The sequence below is a fragment of the Antechinus flavipes genome, chromosome 4 (assembly GCF_016432865.1).
Source record: "Antechinus flavipes isolate AdamAnt ecotype Samford, QLD, Australia chromosome 4, AdamAnt_v2, whole genome shotgun sequence".
Taxonomy (NCBI): Eukaryota; Metazoa; Chordata; class Mammalia; order Dasyuromorphia; family Dasyuridae; genus Antechinus; species Antechinus flavipes.
In genome coordinates, this window is record NC_067401.1 from 9,682,458 (window position 1) to 9,704,384 (window position 21,927).

A 21,927-nucleotide genomic window follows, 5' to 3' on the forward strand; every position below is an offset into this window, starting at 1 on the left:
AAAAAAAAGAAGGGAAGAGAAGGGAAGGGAAGAGAAGGGAGAGGGAGGGAGGGAGGGAGAAAGAAAAAGAAAGAAAGGAGAGAGAGAGAAAGAAAGAGAGAGAAACAAAGAAAGAGAGAAAGAGAGAGAGAGAGAAAGAAAGAAAGAAAGAGAAACAAAGAAAGAAAGAGAGAAAGAGAGAGAAACAAAGAAAGAAAGAAAGAAAGAAAGAGAGAGAAACAAAGAAAGAAAGAAAGAAAGAAAGAGAGAAGAAAGAAAGAAGAGAGAGAGAGAAACAAAGAAAGAGAGAGAGAGAGAGAGAAAGAAACAAAGAAAGAGAGAGAGAGAGAAACAAAGAAAGAAAGAGAGAAAGAGAGAGAGAGAGAGAAAGAAAGTCTTTTCACAGAGCCAAGAAGATGCCTGGAGAGAAGATGGAGAGCCCAGAGGAAAGACTTGTGAGCTGGCGGCTGGCTCCTCCCTGGGCCATGGCCTGCCCGGCCACTGCCTTCTCAGCCAAGGTTGGGAGAAGTGATGAGAGAGCCGGGAGCTGGGGGTGCCCAGCCAGATGGCAGCAGTCACACAGCCAGCCCCCAGCCCCCTGGCCCGACGCAGTGATGGCTGCCCGCGGCAGAGCGCTTTCCGAGTTCTCTCGTGGCATCCTGGGCGCCGGGCGTCTGTGGGCCTGAGCCTCAGCGGGGCATCCTCCCACTGAGGGCATGATTGGGCTCTCATGGGCCCCCTGCACCTCCTGCCGTGGGCACCTTGAGCTCAGTAATGGCGTCTCTTGGTCTGAAGATTGTGGTGGGAGAGTCTGCGGTGGGGAGGAAGCCCCTTCCTGGCTCGGCCCCTTTGGGATTTGGGAACTAGAGACGACCTTTCCCAGAGGAATGGCCCCATCCGTGATGATGTCTTTCTGAGGAGTCTTGGAGATAAAAGAACGGACAGGAAAACGGAGTCACCGGCCAGGGCCATTGGGGTTAGGAGGGTGGTGTGGGGGACAGTCAGGAAGCAGCTGTGACTTGGACTCATCCCCAGCGGCCGAGGCTCCCGGAGCCCGCCTGGTTCTGCCCGGGCTCGAGTCTGCCTGGAGGGAGCGTGGGCCTTCTGGTCCCCCAGTTAGGAAGGACTGGGCTGAACGGAAGAACGTCCGGGAGGCATCCATGAGGTGAAGGCCTGTCCTTCCTGGAAGGAAACAGGGACAGTAGCCACGGGGGGGCCGGGACCCTGCTGGGAGCCCCGGGCGAGGGATGGGCCTCTCTCTGCCCAGAAGAGAAAACCGGGATGAAAGAATGGTGGGGAAATGGGCTCGGGGAAGACACAAGAGCTGGGCCAGACTGAGCCTCAGTTCCTTGCCTGGGAGTTGCCTGGGCTGGGCTGGCCCCTCCAGAGCTGCCGGGCCACGGGCCCCATGGTCGCTCACGGCACCGGAGCCTTGGGAGCACTCTCTGAATCAGCCAATTTAGGGAAGCCTTCTGGGCCGACGTCCCCACTCTCCCTCCTCCTCTTCCTCCCCCTTGGCTGAGAGAGATTCCCCCCGCTCTCCCCCACCTTCCTGAGGAGCCGCAGTAGTTCGGGGGTCTCCAATGACAGTGAAAGGGGGGATTCTCTCAGAGGGGAGCATCCCCTGCATCCTGCTCCTAATCCGGGACAGGACCCGGTCAGCGAGGGGCTCTTCTGGTGGGACAAGGCTGCCCAGGGCCTCCAGGTCACATGTCCGGGCTCCCCGGGCCTGCCCTTCCTCCCCAGCATCCCCGGCTGACCCGAGGGAAGCTGAGACTGATGGGGGACAAGTAACCCCCACGATCCTTTGCAGCGAGGCACCCGGGACAGCCCTCTCCCCACCCTGGGCAGCCCGGACCCAGTTACAAGCCCCCCTTAGCTTGGTCTCATTAACCTGATGGTCAGGCTGGTTGGATCTCGGCGGGTGCCCAGCAAGCTTCTGGGATCGTTCACAAAGTAAAAGGGCTGGTCACGCTCCGGGCGGCGTCTGGGGTGACGGCCGGGCAGGATCAGGACCAGCGGGCCCCCAGGGGAGGAGAGGGGAAAGAGACAGCCTCTAGCCCGGCCTTCGAGGCCCCCAGAAGAGGCCGGGGTCTCCCCCTAGCCAGGCGCAAAACCCAGTCTCCCGTCCGTCTGCCTCCTCTCGTTCTTACTCTGCCACTGCCGCCTCCAACCACCGAGCCTTTGCCCGGTCCCTGGAATCCATTCCTCCACGCGTCTCCTCTGACTCCCTCTGGAAGATTTCCATCAAGTCTCTTTCCAAAGCTGCCTCTTCCTTAAATCCCCCCCTGCCCCCTTTTCCTTTTTTCTTAGCATCCCCAACACCCAGCGCAGGCCTGGCACAGGGGCCACATGATCCATGTCAGTTGGTTGGTCGGTCGGCTGATTTTGCCTTTGTAGTCTCAGCACTAAGCCCAGTGTGGCCCCACCTGGCAATGGGGGACGCTTATTCAGCACTGATTGGCCGATTGAGCTCCTCAGCCGTGAGCCATCCTTCCCATCCTCCTCTGGGTGACCTTGGCCATTCATGTCGGAGCTCAGTCTTCCCATCTGTAAAATGGGAGGGTTGGACTCAGTGGCTTCTTAGGCCCTTTCCAGAGCTGCATCTGTGCCCTGAAGACCCGTCTGGGTCTCAATTCCTTCCCTGCAACGGGAGATCTGAAAGAAGGACACCCTGTGTGGAAGGGAAGGAAGCCTTGGGGTCAGGGCACGTGGAGCTGGCCGGGAGGGCCTGAGTTCAGGAGAGATTTGGGGCTGAATCTGTGGAGGATCCTCAGAGCTCCAGGGGCACTTTTCGCTGTAGTGGCTGCCCTCTGCCCTGAGACTGCGGGGACACCCTGTCGAGCTGCAGTGAATCACCCGGCAGCTCAACCAGGCAGTGGCTCTAACGGGAGGCGCAGATGCCCTGTGGCCCTCGAAGCCTGAGTCTGTGCTCCCCCCGTGCTCCCCTCATGCTCCCTTCTGTGCACCCCCCATGCTCCCCCATGCTCCCCTCATGCTCCCCTCATGCCCCCTGTGCTCCCCCCGTGCTCCCCTCATGCTCCCCCTGTGCTCCCCTCATGCCCCCCGTGCTCCCCTCATCCTCCCCCTGTGCTCCCCTCATGCCCCCTGTGCTCCCCCCGTGTTCTCCCCATGCTCCCCCCGTGCTCCCTCTGTGCTCCCCCTGTTCTCCCCCTGTGCTCCCCTCATGCTCCCTCTGTGCTCCCCCCGTTCTCCCCCTGTGCTCCCCTCATGCCCCACCCCCGTGCTCCCCCTGTGCTCCCGGGTTGGGCTGAGAATCTCAGTTTGCGCCTCTGGCCCGGGGCGAGCCGTTGTTCCCTCTCTTCTTGTCAGATCTGCACCTTGTCGGTCACGTTAGCTCTTTCAGGGAGCTTCATAAACCACAGGCTCAAAGCTGGGGAGTTTCTCAGAGGCCCCGGAGACTCCATTTTATGGCAGGGAATTCTCTAAGAGAGTTTGGTGACTGTCATTAAGAACGTGCCGATGGGGGCTCCAGGCTGCCCACAGCCCTCCGGAGCTACCTCTGGACGCCTAAAAGGCAGACGGACCGCTCTCTGCCGTCGGTGCGAGTTGGGATGAGGACTTCAGCGCTCCCACGGTGTTGGGGAGCACCATCCCCTCCTCCCGGTCCCCCATCTTGCAGACAGGGGGCTGAGGTGCAGAGTGACTCTCCGCTGTCCCAGGAAAGGGATAAAGATGAAAAGGGGCTGGAGAGTGAAGGAGTCTCTTTAGTTCAGAAATCCAAACTCCGTCCAGCACGCCGTCCGGCCCCACAGGCCCGAGCCTCCTCCTCAAGCAGGACTGGCCAAGGGCTCTGAACCGGAGACGGTCGGCATCCGCCCGGGGCAGCAAGGCGGCCGCGAGAGCCAGAGAAGCCTTCCAAGGTCTGCACCATCTCCCGGGAGCTGGGGGCTGGGGGCTGGCCGCCTTCCTCTGGGCCTCGGGGCCAGGGCCCGGCTCCAGCCGTCTCGCCAGGCCCCTGGTGAGAGATTTATCCTCTCCTTGGGCGAATGGGAATGTTTTCTGTCTGACTGTGGGGCGGGCGGGCGCCCAGAGGCCTGGTCCCCAGGGTCACGCTTTCCTGAAGGGGAGGGGAGCGGTGGGAGCCCTCAGAACGCCACCGCCGAGAGGTCCTCACGGGTGGCTCTTTTCCGTGGCTTATCAGAGCCCGAGGGGTGAGGGAAACCCCCGGTGATCCTGCCGGGTGAAACCGGGACAGCCAGGGGCGGAAACGGGGCACATGGAAAGCCTGTCCAGGCCCGGGCGGACAAGAGGGACCCCTCCCGGCTCCGAGAGGCCCCGAGCCACGGGGAAGGGCCAGACTCCCGGGCGCTAGCTCAGCATGTCTTCCCTTGCTCTGAGGTTCTGAATCTGGCGCTGCTTCTGCCCGTTTTCAGCCCTTTCCAACAAGAGGTGACGTGGGGGTAGACTCGGGACGGCGCAAGGGAGGAAAGGCCGGAGGGGACTCAGAGGTCCCGGGGCCGTTGCTTTGCCCCTCGCCGGGTGGACTGGACCAAACCTTTGGATTTGTCCGACTCCCCATTTCTTCATTTGGAAAATGTATCTTAACAAGTGTTTATTAAGGGCTCAAGAGGCTCCAGGAAGGTGCTAAATGCTGAGGGTACAAAAGTAAAAATGTCCCTGCCCTCAAGAAGCTCCCATTCTCATAGGGAAAAGCAAGGGAAACTGAGGCACGGGGCTCGAGGGGCTGGTATCCGGGGCTGGGCAAGCACAGCCGGGGAGCCAGCAGACAATGACTTGATCGATATGTTCTTTCCAGTCATGATTATGTTGATTTGATCACTCCCAGAGCCAGAGATGGAAAATGGGGCTAATTACTCACATTAGCTTCCTCCCGGGGGCTGCTGGGAGGACAAATGAGATCATGGCTGGAAAGGGTTCTAGGAACGAAAACATCCTTTAAATCTGACGGCCCGGCCTGTCACCGATCGGACACCGAGGTAAGAAATAGCCTCCAAGGCAGCGAGGAAATGCGGGATTGGAGAAAGGCGAGGTGAGGGAGAGCCTGGGGGCCCCACACTGGTCGAACGCCCAGAGATGGGCTGCCAACATCACTCAATCTTTTCTTTTTCTTTATTCGAGCTTTTTATTTTTCAGAACATACACGTGGACAATTTTTCAACATCAGCCCTTGCAAAACCCTGTGTTCCAATTTTCCATCCCCTTCCCCTGCATGGCAAGTAGTCCAATACATGTTAAACATGGTAGAAATAAATTAAATACAATATAAGTAGACATATTGTAACAGTTATTTTGCTGTACAAAAAGAATCAGACTCTGAAATAGTGTACAATTAGCCTGTGAAGGAAATCCAAAAGTCTAGGCGGGCAAAAATAGAGGGATCGGGAATTCTATGGAGTGGTTCCTAGTCGTCTCCCAGATTCTCTCGCTGGGCGTAGCTGGTTCAGTTCATTCCTGCTCCGTTGGAACTGATTTGGTTCCTCTCATTGCTGAGGAGGGCCACGTCCATCAGAATTGATCATCAGTCTCTCCAGGGCCCAGCACAACCGCCATCTGTGCTTCACAACTTCGTGTTTCTTGACTGGTGAAGGCTCCTCTATCTCTGTGGTACCTGAACCAAAACGCCCTTTGAACAGGGTTGGAATCCGGCATCTGACCTTTGCTCCCAGCCGAGCTTGGACCACTCATTTAACGGTCCCCCCCAGATTTGGTTTCCTCCTGTCAATGAGGGTTAAGACTGAAGTCTCCTCTGGGTTGGATTATTTGGTCCCCAAGGTTCCTAAGGCCACTGGAGGAGGAGGAGGTCTCCTTCAGGCCTTGGTCTGTGACAGCCTGATCAGTGTCTCATCCTTCACCCCCAAGACCGAGGGACCACAGGGTCGCAAAGCTCCGAGGCCCGGGTGCGGATCCGCCGCTAGCTCCGGACTCTGGCCATCACCGCCGCTGTCCGCGAGCCACAGGGCACCCCGGTTCTCCCTTCTGGGCGGTTCTTCTGGCCGTTGTCCCAGAGCTAGAGGAGTGAATTGGGGAGTGAGGGCTGAGCATCCTGCAAAAGTAGCGGGTCTGGGCTATGAAGGGCTTTGAAGGACAAACGAGCATTATGTACTTGCTCTAAGGCGACAGGGAGCCACCAGGGGTTACAGGTTGGGGGGAGAGGGGGAGGAGTCAGCTCTGTGCCTCAGGAACATCTCTCTGCTGGCTGACCGGAGATGGAACGGAGTGGGGAGGGGCTGGAAGCAGGCAGAGCACTTCCCCCCACACTCACCACCCAGAAGCCTATAGTAGTAATCAAGGTGGGAGTTGGGAGGGCCTGCGCCAGAGGGCTGAAGGAGCCTGGGAAGGAGCCGTCATTGCCCTCACGTGGTGTCAAGGCTTCCATGTGGACGACCGATCGGGCTCCTTTTGCGTCCATTTGGTGAACACAACTGGGGCCAATTAGTGGAAATGATTTTAAAGTGGTAAATGCACTTTAGTTTTAAAAAAAACCAAATATATAATTATAAATATACTATTTTAAATAATATATATATATATATATAAACATGCTATTTTCTTTTTTTATTATAGCTTTTTATTTACAAAACACGCACGGGGACTTTTTCAACATTGACCCTTGCAGAAACTTCTGTTCCCACTTTTCCCTCCTTCCCCCCACGCCCTCCCCCAGATGGCAGGCAGTCTCATACAAAACATGCTATTTTCCAAAAGAGTTCGTTGCTTTTATTTTCCAAGTAAAAAGGTCTTTTTTCGTTCATCTCCCCACCTTCCCCCCAAAGAGCAAAGTTTTTTGAGAAAATCAAAGACCACATCTCCATAGTTCAAAAAACAATTCCCTCATGAACCACGGCCAGAAATGACCGTTTCTCCCCAGACTGACATTCATCACCGCTCTCTGTCGGGAAATGGGAGCGAGTTCCATTTGAATCCTGACTTTCATTGTGCCGATGGGGTTCTTCCTAAGCAATCTTTCTCTACAATATGGTTTGGAAATACTTGTTAATCGATAAGGAGACAATGGGAGCCCAAGATCACCAAAGCAGAGGCAAGGTGGGGCGGCGGTCAGCCAAGAACTCCACCCGGAGGGCTCCTCCGTGGCCGGGCACCGGGTCAGACCCTGTCTACGGCCCCATCCCAGGGCGACAATTCTCCCATTGTGACTTTATCTCGTTTCTATATTAGAAGCCGGAGACGGGCCTCGGCCAGGGGGAGGATGGGACATGGGGCCGAGCTCCCTTTCCGAATGCGATGTGCAGGGAGAGTAGCCGCCCACCCAGGGATGGGCAAGCCGGCCATTGTTCTCTGCGGCTTGTGTGATCTGCTGCAGGCGGGCAGCCCCGCTTGGGGAGGCCCAGAGGGCGACCCTGGCGGGTGGAGAGGGAATTAATGATGAGAGGAAGTGGAGACGCATTTTAAAGCAAGGAAACTTGGAAAGCATCAGGATGGTTCAAAGGAGAGAGGAGCAGAAATAGAAACAACCAGATGAGATCACTGGAAAAGCCCCTAGCACGGTGCCGGGCACCTAGTTGTCATTATGTCTGTGGGGTTTTCTTGGCAAAGCCACTGGAGTAGTTTGCCCTTTTCTTCTGCAGCGTATCCCCATTTTACAGATGAGGAACTGAGGCAGAGAGGCACTATGGGACTTGCCCAGAATCCCACGGCTAGCAAGAGTCTGAGGCCAAATTTATAGTCGGATCTTCCTGAATCCAGGCCCCAGACTCTGTCTGCTGCACTGCCTATAGTAAGTGTGATAGAAATGTTAGTGGCCATCATTACTATTAGATGAGAGAGTGGGTTGGATGCAGCCCTGAGCTGAGCGGGTACGTAGGCCCCCAAGGCGGGGTGGGCTGCATCCTGGTCCCAACTTCCACATGCTGTCACGCTTCCACCCGCTGGGACCAGCCGCCTGCTGTATACACTCACACAGAGTCAATAAGGAGGCGCACCCAGCAGCCCCTCTGCCCCCTCCAGCTCTTCTTCAGTAATGAATCTTAGAGCTGGAGGGAAGGGACCTCAAGGGTCGTCTGGGCCTGATCCAACCTCCTCATTATCATCAGGGAAAGTGAGACTCATTGAGGCGGAGTCGCTTGCCCCAGTCCCCAGGACTCCAGTCCAGTTCTTCCTGCCTGTGGGTCTGCTTGGACTCCCTCAGCAGGAGTGAACGGCCGGTGCCTCCAGTCCCAGAGGCCTTCGGCCCCGCCGCCTTGCCTTTGCCGCTGTGCCAACAGCTGCAGCCGGTCCCACTGGGTCTGTGAGGTCTGAGAGCTGCAGGGGACTGGGGGAATCATTGGGGCAGCTTCCCTACAGAAAGGTGAAGTCCGAGGTTTCCCAGCCAGCAAGTCTGTCCTTCCATTTCGGGGGTCCTCAAACTACAGTCGCAGGCCAGATGCGGCAGCTGAGGACGATTATCCCCCTCCCCCAGGGCTATGAAGTTTCTTTATTTAAAGGCCCACAAAACAAAGGTTTTCTTTTTATTATAGTCCGGCCCTCCAACAGTCTGAGGAACAGTGAACTGGCCCCCTATTTAAAAAGTTTAAGGACCCCTGGATTAGACATTATAGTATATTAGACGGTACTGTGCAATGTTCCGGGACCTACAGAGCGGCAGAGCCCAGGACCGCCCAGCGGATAAAAGACTGGGCCGGGAGACCGGAAGGCTCTGTTTCCTGAGTTCAAATTTGGCCCCAGACACTGTCCTTACTAGCGGTGTCCTGAGCAAGTCCATTAACTCTGTGTGCCTCGGTTTCCTCATCTGTCAAAGGACCTGGAGAAGAAAATGGCAAGCTCCTCTAGTGTCTTCGCCAGGAAAACCCCCCAAAGGGATCACAGAGTCCAGCGCAACTGAAAGTGACTTAACAGTGACAACAAACACTTGGTAGAGTCTCATGGACCCTGGTTGGGGAGGGATTGGAGTCCAAATTTCTTGTGTTATTGGTCTAAGCTCGTGCATGTAGCAAGGCCCAGGAGGAGGTCTCAACCCCAGTTTGGATCCTCATCAATCAGCTGCCTCTCAGAGCCCACAAGCCCTTCGATTACATGCTCTAAGTCCCAGGGCTACAAGGTTGGAGCTTTTGAAGGGGTTCCAGGAGCCTCCTCCCGGGGCATAGTAAGTGAGGTTCTGGGCTCTGTCTCGAGTCATTCCCTGAATGGCTGCTGTGGGAGCATCTGCGGGAAGGTCCGTGTGCAGGAATAAATGCCCCATCCCGTACCTGATTCCGAGACGCAGGGGCTGCCTTTTCATTCCCTTTCTGGGAAAACCCTAGACACAAGTGGTCATCTTTTTTCACAAGGGCAATGAGCACACGGTTCTCCAGGATGCCGCAGGGCGGTTTAGCAAACGGAAGCGTATTTCAAAAGGGAACTTCCCGAGGCCTGAACCTAGGCCGAGTCCGGGGCAGAAGGCCGTGAGCGGCCCAGCTTCCCAGTCCTCGGGGATCAGGAGCAATCAAAGGCTCTAATTAGGTTAGGCCTGGGAGTGGTTCTGTCATGTCTTTCTTGATGATGTGGAGAAGAATGGAAAAAGACTGGAAAAGGAAAACACTGGAAGGGGAAGGAAGGGAAAGGAAAGTTCGGGGAAATGATTTCACGTAATTAAAGTGGACCAGCAGACATCTATTCAAATAAGGAAGAGGAGGCGGAGGTTGCCACATTGGAACCTCATTCTCATCTAAAGGGTGGAAGAATACCCTTGCCCGTGCGCACGCGCACACACACACACACGCATACAGAAATACATTTCACTCATCAGGGAACGAGGAAGGAAAGGGGAGAAAGGAGAAGGGACAATTGAAGGGAGATCGAGGATCCCGGCCAAATCAACTCTCAGGGGGCACAAAAATGTCTAGTTTTCTCTGAGACTCAGAAAAAAAGAATGGCACGCGATGGGGCGCCATCGATCGGAGAACGGTTGAACAGGTCACGGCGCGTGAATGTGAGGGAATACGCTTGTGCCGTCAGAAATGCGAAGGAGATGATTTCGGAGAACCCCGAGGAGACTTTTATGAGCTGACGCAGAGCAAGGGGATGATTTCTACAATGACAATAATGTGATTGGGAAATATTGGGAAAGCACTAGGAACTCTGGGTAAGCTTTACGGTCAGCTCCAGCTCCATAGGACTCATAATGAAACGTACTCCCTCCTTGAAGTAAGTGAAATTATTGGAGCGGAGAGAGACGTACCTTTTCCTCAAAACCAATGTAGCAATTCGCTTTATTTGATTATATATATTTGTAACAGGGGCCTTCTTTTTTCTTTTCTCCTCAATCTAGAAGGGGGTGGTTGGGGTGGGAGGGAGACAACTTGGATTTTTCTTGATTCCAAAAAAGTTTAATTTTTAAAAAATGGTTAAACTATGACCTGGCTTCAAATCCTAGCTCTGTCATTCGTTCCCTGTGTGAATTTGGGTGGGTCCCTTAATCTCTCTCTGGGTCCCAGATTCCTTCTCCATAAAAGGAGGTTGAATCTCACAGTCCCTGGGCTCCCTTCCACTCTCAGATCTGTGATCTTAAGTCATTCGCTTCCCTGGGCCTCAGTTTCCTCCTCTGAAAAATGATCAACGTCTCCCGTGAGATCCCCTCCAGCTCCGAGCGAACGGTCTGGTGATCTAGTGTGTCGTGGCCATTTCCTTTAAAGAAAAAAATGCCGTATTCGTGTCTGATGAGACAAGGCTGTGGGCTGTGCTCTCCCGGCAAATATTTGTCCTCCTCCTGAGCCAGTCGGGATGCTGCCGCTGGACCCAGTTCCGGAGCCTGGGAGGCTCCCTTGGTGGCCAAAATTATAGGGGAGCTGTTTGCTCTTGTAACCTAGTCTCCCTCTGGCTGAAAAGGGCCCTGGGCTGTGGTTCATGGCACGGCCATGCCAGGTGTGCCCAGGGCTCTGTTTGGGTCATCTTCCTTCCCTCCTCCTGGCTCTACTTTCTGGGGGCCAAATTTGGCTGCTCCTGGAGGCCCCGTAGTTTCAATAGCTCAGGCAGCCCACGGCCATGTTTTCTCCCAAGTTCAAGCACACATGATAAATAGAAGACCAAGGGAAGCTTTCATGGGCTTCCAGGAAACTGGCAGGCGAGGCGGCCACTTCTCTGAGTTGCTCTGCTCTGGGACTGCCTGGTTAAGAGGGGGTTCAGAAATGGCTGCTACCTTTGCCAGAGAGCATACCCAGGGTCGTGCCCTCAGGAGGTGATCACTGGCGGCGGCCTAAAAATGGACAAGGCAGTGGCCAGCAGGAGGGAATGGGCCACAGCCACTGAAGCTCTTTAAGCCACAATAGGGTCAGCCGCTTTGGGTGGGCTGTAGAAGGACTACCGGTCCATCTCTGTCTTTCTGGGATTCTGGAGCTCCCCGGGATCCAGGCTGGGCTCCCAGTCCTTCTCTGACCTTCTGGGATTCTGGGAGCTCCTTGGGAGCCAGGTTGCCCTGGAGACCGGGCAGCCCGAGCTAGAACAAGGCCTTCGGCCTCTGTCAGTCCAGGGCAGCCTGTGGCCCCCCAGGATTGTGGTGGTGGGGGGGTTAAAATTCATAATTGAAGGAGATGCTAAATTTCAGTTATCAATAAATGAAAACAAAGAATGGACTTTTTTCTCCCATTGATGTTCATGGATTGCCTGAAATTTATTCACGAAGGACACACAGACCCCAGTTAAGAAGGCCTGATCTCGGCCTGTCCCCTCATCTTACAGAAGAAATGGGCTCAGAGGGAGGAAATGACTAAGCCATTGACTCAAGATCATACATGGAGGAGGTACAGAGGTGTCTCCCGCTTCCACTTTCCACTTTGGGTTCGAGTCTTAGAGTTCCTTCTCCGCGGTACAATGAAAAATATACTGGGCGGAAGTGGAGGACCCGGAGACCCTGAGTTTGCTCGAGTCAACTCATCATGGGGGCGGAGAGCCAATGGTTCCCTTTTCAGCGGGAACATTTCTAACTCAGATTCCAACAGAAGTTGAATGAAAAACCTCCAAGGAAGCAAAGCTGAGTAGCTTTGAAAACAATGGGTTGTATTTTTTTTTAATTTTATGATTTATTTTGATTATTATAAGGTTAGGAATTATGATAATTTTGGTTGAGATGGAAATTTTTTGTTCGTATCAAATCCTCCCATGTTCTGCTGTGTATGTGTCGATGTCCTTTGTTTTCTTTCTCATTTTATATTTTAAGTTTTAAATAATTTTTTTTTCTTTTTGCTGAGGCAATTAGGGCTAAGTGACTTGCCCAGAGACACACAGCTAAGAAGTGCCTGATGGCAGATTTGAACTCAGGTCCTCCTGACTTCAGGGCTGGTGCCCTATCCACTGCGCCCCCTAGCGGCCCCATTTTAAGTGAATTTTCAAAAATTTCCCAAAAAATTGAATGGGGAGTTGGGTGATTGTCTATTTAAGAAAGTGATGCGCAAATTCAACTATTCAGCCAGTAACATGACAAACGCAAGAGAAGAGAAAGTAGAACGATAACGTGAAAGCAAGTGATGTGAAGTAGAATTCAAAGTTTCATTTAGAGTCCTATTTGGGGGGAACGGCGTAGTTTGATTTACTAATGAAAACTGGCAATAAATAATTTTTTAAAGAAGAAAGCGATGAGATTAAATGTAAAAGTGTCATTGGACACGTCTCCCCGCCCCAAACATTGTCCAGTGCTCTCCTGCCTTCAGGAGGAGGGAGGTGATTCCCCCCTTTCTCCGTGGCCACCTCCCATCGGGATTATGGGACTGGGTTCTTGCCGCCATTGTTTAGGAAGAGCCAGTGAGGAAGAGCTGGGGAATATCCAAAGGAGGGCTTCCAGAAGTGTGGAGGGCCTCGAGTTTATACTTTCTGAAGACGGGGAAGGAACTGGGACGTTTACTCTTGGAGCAGGGAAAGTTGCCCCCCTCCCCAGGTTCTTGTTTAAACCCAGAGGGCAGAGTCAAGTGGTGGGGGGGAGGGGGGAGATGCACAAGCCAGTAAGTAGAGACTGCACAAGCTTCCCAGCAGGGAGAGGGTCCCTAAGTGGGGTGAGCCGCCACCTTGGGGGTGGGGGGGCGGTGCGATCTAAGGATGTCGGCTGTGTTTCCTGTTTAACTCCAAACTGTTGCCCAACATAATTGGGTCTGGGCCAGTTAAAGTCTCGCTGTGGTCTTCGGAGCTTGCCTGGGTAGGGAGTCATTGAGTCATGGGTGGTGGGGGAAGGGCAGGATCTAGAGTCTGGGACCAATCCCCCCCTTAGAGTCTGCCGTGGGTGAAGGACATTTCACAGACCCCAAGGCAGGATGTCCTTCTAGGGAAGGCGAGTGAGCGCACCCCCCGTTTCTGGGGAGGTAATTAGAAGTGCAGGGGAAGCGGGAGCTCAGGAGGGGGGGGTCCGGTTTGAGGGCCAAGCGATAGCGGGGGAGATCAGGTGGGGGGGGTGAGGGAAACCTCCCACCGAGAGGGGCACTGGTTTGGAAAAATGATGGAATTATTGTAAACACCCAAATTAACTCTAAAGGTCGTAAGAAGAAAGATGGCAACTGCGTCCAGAGAAAGAAGAGATAAATACAAGTATTAGCGAATGACATATGTGTGTGTAACAGACACACTTATTTACACACACCTAATAGTAGGCGTCTGATAATAGCCATCTCTAGGGAGCGGGGCAGAAAGGTAAAAAAAGCAGCGTACACAACTTCATTATCTGTCTAAAAGGAATAACAAGTCGTGCCTAAGGGAGTTGGACTTTCCCATGCGATTAGCTTTTTTAATATATCATTTAACTGCTTGTTTTATTCCATAAATTAAAAATAAAATTTAGAAAACATTGGTGGGACTCCACCCCCCAAGCCAGCATTCTTTCATGGCAGCCACGAGCCCCCTCCCTTCTGGGATCCCCCCCTTCCCTGGCTTTCTCTGCCCCTTTAAAGCTTCTCCCCCCCACCCTTCCCCCTGATTTATGGCCGATGCTGGGATGTTTGACTGCGTGGCAGTGAGAAGAAGCAGACCTCCCGAGGGACGCGGGCAGTGCGTCCTGCACTGAGGGTGGGGGAGGAGGAGGGCCTGGGAGCCAGAAGGAGCCCTGGGCCCCTCCTTGGTGGGGAAGGCAGCTCATGTGGCAGATGGGAGTCAAAGGCTCTGGGTTCGAATCTCCCCCGGATCACTTGCATCCTTTGCGACCTTGAGGGCCGGTCCCTTCGGTCTCGGTTGCTCATCTGTAAATGAGGTAAGTCCGGGGGCCCCAGTAGGGGGTGGGGAAGAGGCCATGACCAAGGACAGCCATTTCCTTACAGAATGACTAATGGGTGCTAAGGGCCGGGCGCTCCCGGAGCTCTGCCCGGCTCAGGCACAGGAGGAGGAAGATAAGGGATGTGCCTTATCTGGGCCCCAGACTGATGGAGTCATTTCCCAGCCTGGATTAGCTGTCCCCTCTGCAGCCGTTCCTAACCGGACTAGAGCCTTCCCAGAAGTCTTGTAAACACCAATGTCCAGGAAAGTCTGAAGCTGTAGCTGGAAAAGGAGTGTGAGGGGAGTGAGGGCTCGGGTTCAAATCCTGGCTTTGCCATTTACACCTGCACTTCCATGGGCACCGTGGGCGGGTGCAACCCCAGGTCCTTCCCAGCTGCCTGTTCCATCGAGCTGAATTCAGCAAATCTCCGTTAAGCCCCTACTGTGTGCAGGACCCCAGAGCTCATCTCTGACACTCTCTGTGTGGCCTTAGATCAGCCACTTCCCTCTTCTTGGGGCTGGACAGGTGCTCCCCAAGGTCCCTCCCAGCCGTTCCCAAGCCCAAGATCTGACCCGACCCGGTGCTGAGGGATCTGCTGGGCCTTCTCTTCCCCCTTACTGTTCTCATCCCACACCAACCCGGGGCTTCCTGACTCCCAGAAACCCCTTGGGCTGGAGGCCTCTCCGAGGACCCCCCCACCCCAGCCCCTCTCCCCGGCTCATCCCTCCAGGGCTCAGCAGCCCCTCCTGGGAGCCAGTTAGGCCCCAGAGCTCACAGGGGGTGGGGCTCTGACTGGAATCCTACCAAACGGTAACAGTAACAGGCTGGGTGAGGATCTGGGATCCTTGTAAATGGGGCACACAGCAGGCACATCATAAATGCTTATTTCCTCCCCCCTCCTTTCTCCTGTCATGGCAATCAGCACCTTCCTGTAACTTGGGGCTTTAGCATCTGGTTCTTAACCTCGGTCCTGGGAACGCCAAAACCAAACAAAACAAAACCTGTCAATTGTACTGAAATATAAACGGTTTCTTTGTAAGCGCGGGTATTTTATTTTGTTTTTAAAGGTAACTGAGAACGGGGCTTCCCGTTTCCCGACAGCAGGTGAAGAACGAGTGCCGGGGCGGCGCAGGAGTTGCCCGGCTCCCAAGGGTCAGAGGCGGGGCTTGGCCCGGGCTTTCCCAGGCCGCGCTTCCTCCCGGGAAAGGGCAGAGGACAATCCCGTGCAATCTTATCACAGGACACGCGAAGCGCATTTGGTGGGTTCCCAGACCCGCAGGCGGGAAGGCATTGCTCACATCATTCAGTTCAAGCCCCGAGCCCAGAGGGCCTTGAGTGTGCTCCGGGGCCTATAAGTCCTGACACGGAGTCATCAGGACCCGGGAGCCGGGGCTGGGAGGGAGGACCACGGCGCCGGGGCTTGAGAGGAGGCAGAGGGGGAGCTGGTTCCCGGGGGTCCGAGCCTAGTGGAGCTCAATGAAGCAACCAGGAGCATCTCACAAATGCCCCCTGGCACTGAGCCTGGCACTGAGCTGACTCTGGGGATGAGCCGGGCAGGGCGCAGAGAGAAAGCTTCCCCGAGTTGCCTTGGAAACCATCCTCTCCCGGCTTGAAGGTGGAGGGGGACGGACCCTGGCGCTCCGGCTCCTCACACCCCCTCGGCCCAAAGGGCAGCTGCTGGCCGGGGCAGGACGGTGGAGGGTGGGCTAGCCGCTTCAGCTGGGGGGGAACCAGCGGGGAGACGGAGACCTCCCCTGTACACACAGGAGCCCGCGGCCCGCACACATGCAGGCGCACAAACGCCACGGGCACCAACGGGCACGCACGTAGACACGCCGACTTGGAGACGTCAGCCTCGCTTATGTACAGGCACCGGGCCCGCCCACGTGTGTACACGCGGCACAGGAGAGACGTTCAAACAACCCCCCAAAGAACCTTTAAGGGCAGGTCTCTGAGAGCGGGAGGAGAGCCGGGCCACCAAAAACAAAAGACGCCAATTGAACGTATCTTAAAAAAGGGACCGACGCGCACAGCCCCGCGGGGACAAACAGGCCGTGGCCGTGGCCGTGGCCGCCGCCGCCGCCAGACGCCCACGCCCACCCACAAACAAGCCGCAGGCGTCTAGGCCGAGCACTCGCGAGGCTGAGGCAATTACACCTTGGAAGCGAGGCTGGAGGGTGGAGCGGGGCCAGCGCACCGGGGGCGGGGCCTGAAGAAGTGGGCGGAACTGGTATCTTAACGTCCCTCTTTAGGCTGGGGCAGCCCGCTCCGCCTCGGCTCCCTCCCGCTCCCGCCCACGTCAGAGGCTCCGCCCCCCACGTGACTCCGATGCCGCTCAGGATTGGCCGCAGTCACAGTTGCCCGGGTGACGGCAGAGCGGCCTGGCCGGCTCGGAGCGCCCCGTGATCCGCGGCTCCCGGCGTCCCGACGTTCCCAGCGCGTTCCCGACCATTGCGGGCCAGGTAAGCGGCCTCCCCACAACATCCGAGGTTCCGCTCCGCCGCCGCGGCCTCTGGCGACAGCTCGGGCCGCCGCGTGGGTGCCTCCTCGTGGGCTCTGAGAGACCCAGCGGGTGCGCCCAGCGGAGGCCACGCCCCTTCCCGGACTCCTCCCACCTTGGTCCCACCCCACCCCTTCTCCCGGTATTCTCCCCAGCGTCCCCTCCCGGGTTCCCTGCCCCCTCTCTTGTGCCCTTCTCAGCCACGCCTCTCCCCTGGGACCCGTCCCCGGCTCCTAGGTCCCTGCCCCCCCTCTTGTGCCCATCTTCTCAGCCACGCCTCTCCCCGGGGTCCCTCTCCCCTCCTGAGCCGCTGCCCCTCCCCCTCCCTGGGTTCCATCTTCTCCTCTAGGACCTCTCTCCTCCCCTGGGGCCCCTCCCCCATCAGAGGAGGGGGTTTCCTCTTAGGCCTGGGTCTTCACCTGGGGGGTCCGGCCTTAGAAGCGGCTTGGTTTGCGCTTGTACCTAGGCGAAGTTGACCCTTTCCCTCACTTATTTAAACCCCATTTTGAGAAGAGGGAGGGGGTCCCGACCCCTGCCCCCTCCTCACTGGCGCTCCTTCTGTCCTCAGGTGCAGGGACTGCTTCATTTTTGTCTTTTTGTCCTGGGCCAGCGCCCGGCCCGGTAGGTGCTGCCTTTATGCTGATCCATGGGATGGTTGCGGCGATGGGGGAGGGGGTGGGTGGAAGGACGCCTTCTGCCCAGCTTTGGTCCATCTCCCCCCCGCATCCCCTTCAGGCCGCCATTGGGCAGACCCTGATCCCTGCGGCCCCCGTGGGGTGGGGGCTGCACAGGGCCCGTGGGGGTGGTCGGAAGGGGGGAGCCCATGCAGGGATCCAGGGAGGCCCCGAGGGTGAAAATGGAGAGTGGAGGCTTCCGACACTGACCGCCTCAGTGCCCGGGAAAAGTGGCCTGGGATCCTCGTGACCGTCCGAGGGAAAGGGGCCGGGGCAGTAGGAAGATGGGGTCACAGCCGGACCAGTCTCCACGGGGTCGTTCCCGGGAGAGGACAGGGGCTCGTTGTTTGGGGGGGTTGTCCCAGCCGGGTGGTGGCCATAGAGCTCTGGGAAGTCGGGGAAGGGCCAGGGGAGGGGAGAGGAGGGATACCCCGGGGAGGGGGCCCTGAGGAAGCTGCCGAAACGGGGACTGGCCACCTGGGGATGCCAGAGGCGGATGTGCGGTGCAGCCTGGGTGACCCCAGTCAGGAGCTTTGCTCCTCAGTCCCGCTGCAGTCTCCAAGATTTTCTTCGGTGGCTGGTTCTCTCCCCTCTCCGGGGAGGCTTTCTGAGGCTTTCTCCCAGCATTCTCCTTTTCTCTTACAATGGGGGCATCCGTATCATGAGTTCATTCCTCATCCCATTGCAGAAGGGATCTCCAGCCTCGGCCTCCTCCCAGCTTCCCTTCCTCCTCATCTCAAAATAATCAGGTGGGAAAGACCCCGAACCTAGAATTAGGAGGTTCTTGTTGTTCATTCATGACTCCACTTGCGCTTTTCTTGGCAGCAATACTGGGATGGTTTGTCATTTCCTTCTCCAGGTCATTTTACAGATGAAGAAACTGAGGCACGTGGGGTGAAGTGATATTTAGCCAGGTCACACAATCTGAGGCTGGATCTGAACTTGGGGAGATGGGCCTACCAGACTTTAGGGAAGGGTTGGATTTTGTGCCTTCCAGGGTCACTTCCAGTGAAATCTGTGATCTATGATTACTCTGGAGTAATAGGCCCTGCCCATGAAAGTTGGTTGAATTAAAACTTCTTTTTCCAAAATTGATCTGAAAAAAAACAACAAAGTAAAATGGGGCTTGAAAATCTGTGCTATGAGGGAAAAAAACAAAGTTTTCCACCCCTTCAAGTAATAATATGTTTTTGGTAGGGGAAAAATGGATTCAATTTCATTTTTCTTTGGGACAGTTTAAACAATAAAATTGAAAGCAAAAAAACTATCGAATCAATAAATAAAACTAAGAGTATGATTTTATGAAAAAGCCAACAAAATAGATAAACTGTTAGTTAATTTGTTTAGAAAAAGGAAAGAGGAAAATCAAATTGTTAGTCTCAAAAATGAAAAGAGGAAATTAGAGCAATAATTAGGAGTTACTTTGCCCAACTTTATATATAACCTGATAACCTAAGTGAAATGGAGGAATACCCACAAACATATAGATTGCCCAGATTAATAGAAGAGAAAATAAATTACTTAAATAGTCCCATTTTTTATTTTTTTAATAGCTTTTTACTTACAAGTTACATGTATGGGTGATTTTACAGCATTGACAATTGCCAAACGTTTTGTTCCAGCTCTTTCCCTCCTTCCCCTCACCCCTTCCCCCAGATGGCAGGATGACCAATGCATGTTAAATATGTTAAAGTAGAAGTTAAATACAACAATATATGTAGACATGTCCAAACGGTTATTTTGCTGGACAAAAAGAGTCGGACTCTGAAATAGTGTACAATTAGCCTGTGAGGGAAATCAAAATGCAGGTGGGCAAAAATAGAGGGATTGGGAATTCTATGTAGTGGTTCCTAGTCATCTCCCAGAGTTCTCTAGCTGAGCGTAGCTGGTTCAGTTCATTCCTGCTCCATTGGAACTGATTTGATTCATCTCATTGCTGAAGAGGGCCACATCCATCAGAATTGATCCTCATATAGTATTGTTGTTGAAGTCTATAATGATCTCCTGGCCCTGCTCATTTCCCTCAGCATCAGTTCGTGTAAGTCTCTCCAGGCCTCTCTGAAATCCTCCTGCTGGTCATTTAATAATCCCATTTTAGGAAAAGAACTAGAACTAGTTATTAATCAACTTCCTGAGAAGAAATCCCCAGCACCAGAGGGATTTACATGTGAATTCTGCCAAACATTTAAAGAACAATTAGCCCCAGTGCTTTATAAACTATTTGAAAAAATAGGGAACGAAGGAGTCCTATCAAATTCCTTTTATGACACAGACATGGTGCCGATCCCTAAACCAGGCAGGATAAAAACAGAAACAATTTAAACGAAGTCACCCCAGCAAGAAGTGACATGTGCCTGCGGACTCATAGACACAAAATTCTTAAATTTGAAAAAAAACTTGGAGGGCATGAAGTTCAACCGTTTTTCCATTGGGGAAACTGAGGCTTAGGAACAGTGGTTTTCTTAAAGTAACAGAGAAGGAAGGCTTTTGACTCTGCACAGATTATGTTTAGCATCTGTGAGCAGGGAATAACTGGGGATGGTGACCCTGGGGTGGCTAGACATTAACCTCATGGGAAGAAAGGGAGAGAAGACTCATTTCCATTACAAGCAGCTTTTAGAGCTTCATGGGTGGCTAAAATGAAGTGATTTGCAATGTGTTTTTTTTTTGTCTTCTAGGTATTTCTGTTATGAGAGCATCAGTGGGTGTTCAGAATGGGAGATATCCTGGCTTCGGAAGCTGAGTTGCTCGGATTGGTGAAAGAGGTATCCGTCCGTTTGTCGGTGTGTTCCACAGGCCTTTCCTAACTGCATGAGTGTGCAGGAAGCCCAGAACAAAAGGCCCTGCCCTCAGCCACTTCCACTCTTGGGAGACGGAGAAGAATAGGGAAAAAGGAGAGTGGAGAGGAAGCATTTGCTAAGCAAATACAGGGGGTAGTAAAAGTCTTTTTTTTAAAAAGCTTTTGTAGGGAGCAGCTGGGTGGTGCAGTGGTTAGAGCACCAGTCCTGAAGTCAGAAGGACCAGTTCAAATCTGTCTCAAACACTTAACACTGTGACCCTGGGCAAGTCACTTAACCCCAGTTGACTCAGGAGAAAAAAAAAAACCCACTGGGGGGAAAAAAAGCTTTAGTACTTTATTAAGCTTGAATAGAAATCAGGCCCATTTCAAGGGGCAGGAAGGTGGGACAGGGGCTGGGCCAGAAGGAAGCCAGGGATCTATTCCTGAAATTACAGAATTATGGAAAAACCCTGAAAGGTCTTTACAAGTCATAAAATTATTTAGTTGAATCCTTTAGGATAGAAACCAATGTCGTTCTTATTTATTGACTTTATTTTAGAATTTCTGAGCTGTAGGCCAGAGTCATGGATAGAAGGCTGGCTTTGGAGTCAGGAAGGCCCGGGTTCCCCCCTCTGACACACCCTGGCTGACTCTCTGTCCCTGGCCAAGGCTCTTGGCCTCCCAGGATCCCCCAGGGCCCCTGTCTCAGCCTCTGAAGTTACTGCAGGTTGTTTGTCTGCATCTGTGGAGGGAGTTTCCATGCTGGGAGTGCTCTCTGCCAATGAAATGACAGGTTTGGCCTGTCTTCAGAATCAGAGGCAAACCTCCCATAAATCCAAGACAACATCTCAGGACCGAGGCTCTTGGTGCCGTGGGAGGGAAGTTAAGAATACGTTTCTAAGTGACCAAAATAGAGAAGGAAAAACTAAGCAGGCCCTCACTTCTGCGCACTTCCCTCATGGCGTTAGAGCTGGAAAGGTGGCTCTAACCTCCCTAGGGACTCTGAGGAGGACCAGGGGGTCCTGGGCTCCCGGGTCCAGAGCCAGGAGGGCCGGGGGCCAGTCTAACCCTCCAGGAGACCAGAGTGGGTGAGGGTGGGCGCTCCATGACCCAGACAGGAAGGTGCCTCCTGGGCTGCTCCATCCAAAAGCTTCCATCGGCTGGAGGAGACAGGTGTGAGGCAGCTGGGGGCGGCTGGGGGCAGCCAGCGGGCCTGAGAGATGCTCCCTGTGAGCCGGGGCCCGCCCAGGCACCTTCCCCGGCCTCTGGGCCTCCCTCCAGCTTGGTCCGCTCTCGGCCCCCCCTCTGCCGTGGCAGACACCGGAGCCACGTCCTTTCTTTTTGGCAGTATTTAGACTTTGCTCAGTTTGAAGACACGGTGAAGACATTTTTAAAGGAGTGCAGAAGTAAAGGGAAGCCACTGTGCAAAACCCCGGCCGGCGCTCTGAGGGACTCGAAAACGCTGATCATCCAGGTACAGGCCCCGGGACCTCCCACCCGGCCTCCTGGGCCAGGGTCTGGGCGAGGGGTGGGGGTCCTTGTTCTGAAAGCTCTTAAAGAAGCAGCTCCTGCTGTTTGTCTCTGTCCCTTTGAGTCCTGCCAGCTCTCCCATGGGCTTATGGGAAGAAAGGGCTGAAGGTGAGCTGGGTGAGCAGGAGCCCGTGCGGGGATTAAGGTCGGCAGCCATTAAGTAGCCTAAGTAGCCCAGGGCCACCCAGCAGAGGTCACTGGGGAGTGGTACTTCTTGTCCCTGAGCCGGGGCCTCGGGTGCCCCTGAGGCTGCTGCTGGGCCTCCTCAGCACCCTGGCAGCCGCCTCCAATCAGCGCCAACCTCCCCTCCTCTCTCTTT

General features: G+C 54.5%; 1 protein-coding gene across 4 annotated transcripts in view; it reads left to right on the forward strand.

The window, feature by feature from the left end:
* Window positions 1-16,399: 16,399 nt before the first annotated feature.
* Window positions 16,400-21,927, forward strand: part of ARMC9 (armadillo repeat containing 9) — an 87,085-nt gene continuing 81,557 nt past the window's right edge. Inside the window, exons 1-5 of one of the 4 annotated variants that reach the window (XM_051999513.1) lie at window positions 16,400-16,587; window positions 17,194-17,246; window positions 17,988-18,048; window positions 19,978-20,064; window positions 21,427-21,552. In XM_051999513.1, the coding sequence (XP_051855473.1) occupies window positions 20,014-20,064; window positions 21,427-21,552 (177 nt within the window). In that variant the 5' untranslated portion in view covers window positions 16,400-16,587; window positions 17,194-17,246; window positions 17,988-18,048; window positions 19,978-20,013. The remainder of the gene's footprint in view (window positions 16,588-17,193; window positions 17,247-17,987; window positions 18,049-19,977; window positions 20,065-21,426; window positions 21,553-21,927) is intronic. The other 3 variants (XM_051999517.1, XM_051999514.1, XM_051999516.1) reach the window with 3 other exon arrangements.